Source organism: Macaca thibetana, chromosome X, assembly GCF_024542745.1.
Source record: "Macaca thibetana thibetana isolate TM-01 chromosome X, ASM2454274v1, whole genome shotgun sequence".
In the NCBI taxonomy this organism is placed as follows: Eukaryota; Metazoa; Chordata; class Mammalia; order Primates; family Cercopithecidae; genus Macaca; species Macaca thibetana.
The window spans coordinates 36,828,033-36,832,416 of NC_065598.1; the positions used below are offsets into that span (position 1 = coordinate 36,828,033).

At 56.5% G+C, this 4,384-nt stretch overlaps 1 protein-coding gene across 1 annotated transcript; it reads left to right on the forward strand.

The window, feature by feature from the left end:
* The first annotated feature begins 277 nt into the window (after positions 1-277).
* On the forward strand, positions 278-4,128 carry FAM47C (family with sequence similarity 47 member C). Its single transcript, XM_050776508.1, has one exon. The coding sequence runs from the start codon at positions 278-280 to the stop codon at positions 3,980-3,982; it is 3,705 nt and encodes a 1,234-aa protein (XP_050632465.1). The 3' UTR covers positions 3,983-4,128.
* The last annotated feature ends 256 nt before the right edge of the window (positions 4,129-4,384 follow it).

The window sequence follows — 4,384 nt, forward strand, 5'->3', positions numbered from 1 at the left end:
AAAAATCAACAGAAACTTAAACCAAGGAGAGATAAGGATGGCAAATAAGCAAATATAGACATGTTCAATACCAGTAGTCATTAGGACACACAAATGAAACCCAGAATGAGATTGCACTACACACCTGTTAGAATCCGGGCTGCGCAGGTGGCGTCAGCGCTGCCCCGCCTCCAGGAAGGAACCTGGGCTGCACGTGGCTGGCGGTCTCCTAGCGACTAGAGCGGCAGGGATCAGGAACCGCGGAAACTGGAGAGGTGGCACCCTAGCGAGGGCCACCATGGGGGACCAGGGGCCGCAGGACCGGCCGAGGTCCCCAGGCATGGACTCCAAGCCCTGGTACTGTGACAAACCGCCTTCCAAGTGCTTCGCGAAGCGCAAGCACAGACGCCTGAGGTTCCCGCCCATGGACCCTCGGAACCGGGTATTTGTGACGCAGGGCATGGACGACTTCCGCTACGGCTGTCCGTCTCCCGAAGATACGCTCGTTTGTCGCTGTGACGAGTTTTTACTCCTCAAAATATCTCTCAGAGGTCCCCAAGCTGACCCCAAAAGCAGGAAGAAAAAGCTGCGCAAGAAAGCGGCCCTGTTTTCCAAGCTCTCACGAGCCAAGCCAGCACGGAAGACGTTCGTAGAGGGAGTGGAAGCCCAGCTGACGGCCAAGCCTCCCTTGGCCATGAACTCCAATCTGGGAGAAGATATGCCTCCAGATCTCCTACTACAGGTGCTGAAACCGCTGGATCCTGAGAGGAAGCTGGAGGACGCATGCGCTTGTGAGGGCCAGGGGACGACAACTGACGAACCCATGGAGCCTGGTAAATACCCCTGCAGGGAATTCTCCCCTCGGCCACCTGAGACTCGGGTGTCCTGTCTCCACCCAGAGCCTCCCAAGTCTCCAGTGTCTAGTCTCTGCCCGGAGCCTCCTGAGACTGGAGTGTCCCATCTCCGCCCAGAGCCTCCTGAGACTCAGGTGTCCAGTCTCCACTTGGAGCCTCCCAAGACTGGAGTGTCCAGTCTCCTCCCGGAGCCTCCCGAGACTCAGGTGTTCAGTCTCCACCTGGAGCCTCCCAAGACTGGAGTGTCCAATCTCCTCCCGGAGCCTCCTGAGACTGGAGTGTGTCATCTCTGCCCAGAGCCTCCCAAGACTAGCGTATCTCGTCTCCACCTGGAGCCTCCTGTGACTGGAGTGCCTGATCTCTGCCCGGAGCCTCCCAAGACAGGCGTATCTCATGGCCCAGAGCCTCCTGAGACTGGAGTGTCCCATCTCCACCCAGAGCCTCCCAAGACTCGGGTGTCCAGTCTCCACCCGGAGCCTCCCGAGACTGGAGTGTCTCATCTCCGCCCAGAGCCTCCCAAGACTCGCGTACCTCCTCTCCGCCCAGAGCCTCCCAAGAATGGAGCGTCTCTTCTCTCCCCGGAGCCTGCCAAGACTCGCGTATCTAATCTCCGCCCGGAGCCTCCTGAGACTGGAGTGTCCCATCTCCGCCCAGAGCCTCCCAAGACTCGGGTGTCCAGTCTCCGCCGGGAGCCTCCTGAGACTGGAGCGTCCCATCTCCGCCCAGAGCCTCCCAAGACTCGGGTGTCCAGTCTCCGCCGGGAACCTCCTGACACTGGAGTGTCCCATCTCCACCCAGGGCCTCCCAAGACTCGGGTGTCCAGTCTCCGCCCAGAGCCTCCCGAGACTGGAGTGTCCCATCTCTGCCCGGAGCCTCCCAAGACTCGGGTGTCCAGTCTCCGCCCAGAGCCTCCCGAGACTGGAGTGTCCCATCTCTGCCCGGAGCCTCCCAAGACTCGCGTATCTCATCTCCCTCCGGAGCCTCCTGAGACTGGAGTGTCCCATCTCCGCCCAGAGCCTCCCAAGACTCGGGTGTCCAGTCTCCGCCGGGAGCCTCCTGAGACTGGAGCGTCCCATCTCCGCCCAGAGCCTCCCAAGACTCGGGTGTCCAGTCTCCGCCGGGAACCTCCTGACACTGGAGTGTCCCATCTCCGCCCAGAGCCTCCCAAGACTCGGGTGTCCAGTCTCCGCCGGGAACCTCCTGACACTGGAGTGTCCCATCTCCGCCCAGGGCCTCCCAAGACTCGGGTGTCCAGTCTCCGCCGGGAGCCTCCTGAGACTGGAGCGTCCCATCTCCGCCCAGAGCCTCCCAAGACTCGGGTGTCCCGTCTCCGCCCAGAGCCTCCTGAGACTGGAGCGTCCCGTCTCCGCCCAGAGCCTCCCAAGACTCGGGTGTCCCGTCTCCGCCCAGAGCCTCCTGAGACTGGAGTGTCCCATCTCCGCCCGGAGCCTCCAGAAACTTGCGTATCTCATCTCCGCCTGGAGCCTCCAGACACTGGAGTGTCCCATCTCTGCCCGGAGCCCCCCAAGATACGCGTATCTCATCTCTGCCCAGAGTCTCCTGAAACTGGAGCGTCCCATCTCCGCCCAGAGCCTCCCAAGACTCCGATGTACAGTCTCCGCCTGGAGCCTCCCGAGAATGGAGTGTCCCATCCCTGCCCAGAGTCTCCCAAGACTCGGGTGTCCAGTCTCCACCCAGAGCCTCTTGAGACTGGAGTGTCCCATCTCTGCCCAGAGCCTCTAGAGATTTGCGTATCTCATCTCCGCCCGGAGTCTACGGAGACTGGAGTGTCTCATCTCTGCCCAGAGCCTCCCAAGACCCCCGTGTCCAGTCTCCGCCCGGAGCCTCCTAAGACTGGAGCGTCCCATCTCCGCCCAGAGCCTCCCAAGACTCAGGTGTCCAGTGTCCGCCCGGAGCCTCCCGAAACTAGAGTGTCCCATCTCCGCCCGGAGCCTCCTGAGACTGGAGTGTCCCATCTCCGCCCAGAGCCTCCCAAGACTCCGGTGTCCAGTCTCCGCCCAGAGCCTCCTGAAACTGGAGTGTCCCATCTCTGTCCGGAGTCTCCCGAGACTCACGTATCTCATCTCTGCCCGGAGCCTCCCGAGACTGGAGTATCCCATCTCAGCCCGGAAACTCCCAACACTCGTCGGGTGTCCAGTTTCCTACTACAGGTCCTGAAAGTGGATTCTGAGAGGAAGCCGGAAGACACATGGGCTCGTTGCGAGGGTCGGGAGACAACAACCGAGGAACCCACCGAGCCTAGTAAATACCTTTGTGGGGAATCCAACCCGCGGCCTTTCGAGAGTCGGGTGTCCCATCTCCCACTGGTGCCTCCCAAGACTCGTCGGGTGTCCAAACTCCGCCCAGAGCCTCCCAAGACTCGTCGGGTGTCCAGTTTCCGCCCGGAGCCTCCCAGGACTCGTCGAGTGTCCAGTCTCCGCCTGGAGCCTCTCAAGACTCGTCGAGTGTCCAGTCTCTGCCCAGAGACTACCAAGACTGGAGTATCCCATCTAAAAGAACTGTTTCAGGAAGATACACCAAACACAACGGAGTGTGTTTCTGACTCTCTTCAACATAGATACACATCGAGAAAACTCCGTGACTTCAAGTGGGCAGGAGACCTGGGAGTTGATGAAGAATCCATCAGCAGTCTGTTTGACTTTACCCCTGAGTGCAAAGCAGACTATCAAGACCAAAAGATTAAGACGATAAATGAGTGTTCCTCAGGGCTGAAGTGCAGCATGGAGCTAGATGACATGGATGAGGTCAAATTCTTCTCACAGAAAAAAGACTTGGACGGGAAAATCCACACTGCATCGAATTCTTATAGTGCAGAGCATGTGAACATGGGATATGGAGCATGGTACCTCAAGCCTAAGTTGGGACAAAAGCTAAGAAGTGATGAACCGTTGATTGACCCCAAGCTCCTACTTGAAAAGCCTGATGAACCCGACATTCTTGACGGTCTTTATGGACCAATTGCCTTTAAGGATTTTATATTAAGCAAGGGCTACGAAATGCCTGGCATCATTCAAAGGCTGTTTGCCAGGAATGGATGGACTTATGACTCTGTTAAGACTCCTATTCAACGTGCAATGCAAGTTTACAAGTACGAAGAAGACGTCACAGATGCATCGGAAGAAGATTAGATGGTTTTCAATTTACTACTTAATTGGGTATTTCTTGCTCTCATTTTAAACATCAATCAGAATTTATGATGACTAGCCCCGTGAATGTACAATGATGGCAACATCTGTAACTTCACTACCTAATGTTTATAAAGATTTCTTAATGACCTGCTTTGACTTCATTATTTCATATATTTTATCAATTATGTGATTAATATTCACATATACTTTTTTCACATTTTGAAGCATTGTGAATATTACGTCATCATTTCAATTACTTGTAAAAATACATACAACCAGAAACAAAAGCAGAATTAATCTTAGAAAGAGAAATGGGAGGCCGGGCGCGGTGGCTCAAGCCTGTAATCCCTGCACTTTGGGAGGCCGAGACGGGCGGATCACAAGGTCAGGAGATCGAGACCA

Coding starts and splice junctions, on each gene's coding strand:
- FAM47C (XM_050776508.1), top strand. CDS start 278: ATGGGGGACCAGGGGCCGCAGGACCGGCCGAGGTCCCCAGGCATGGAC.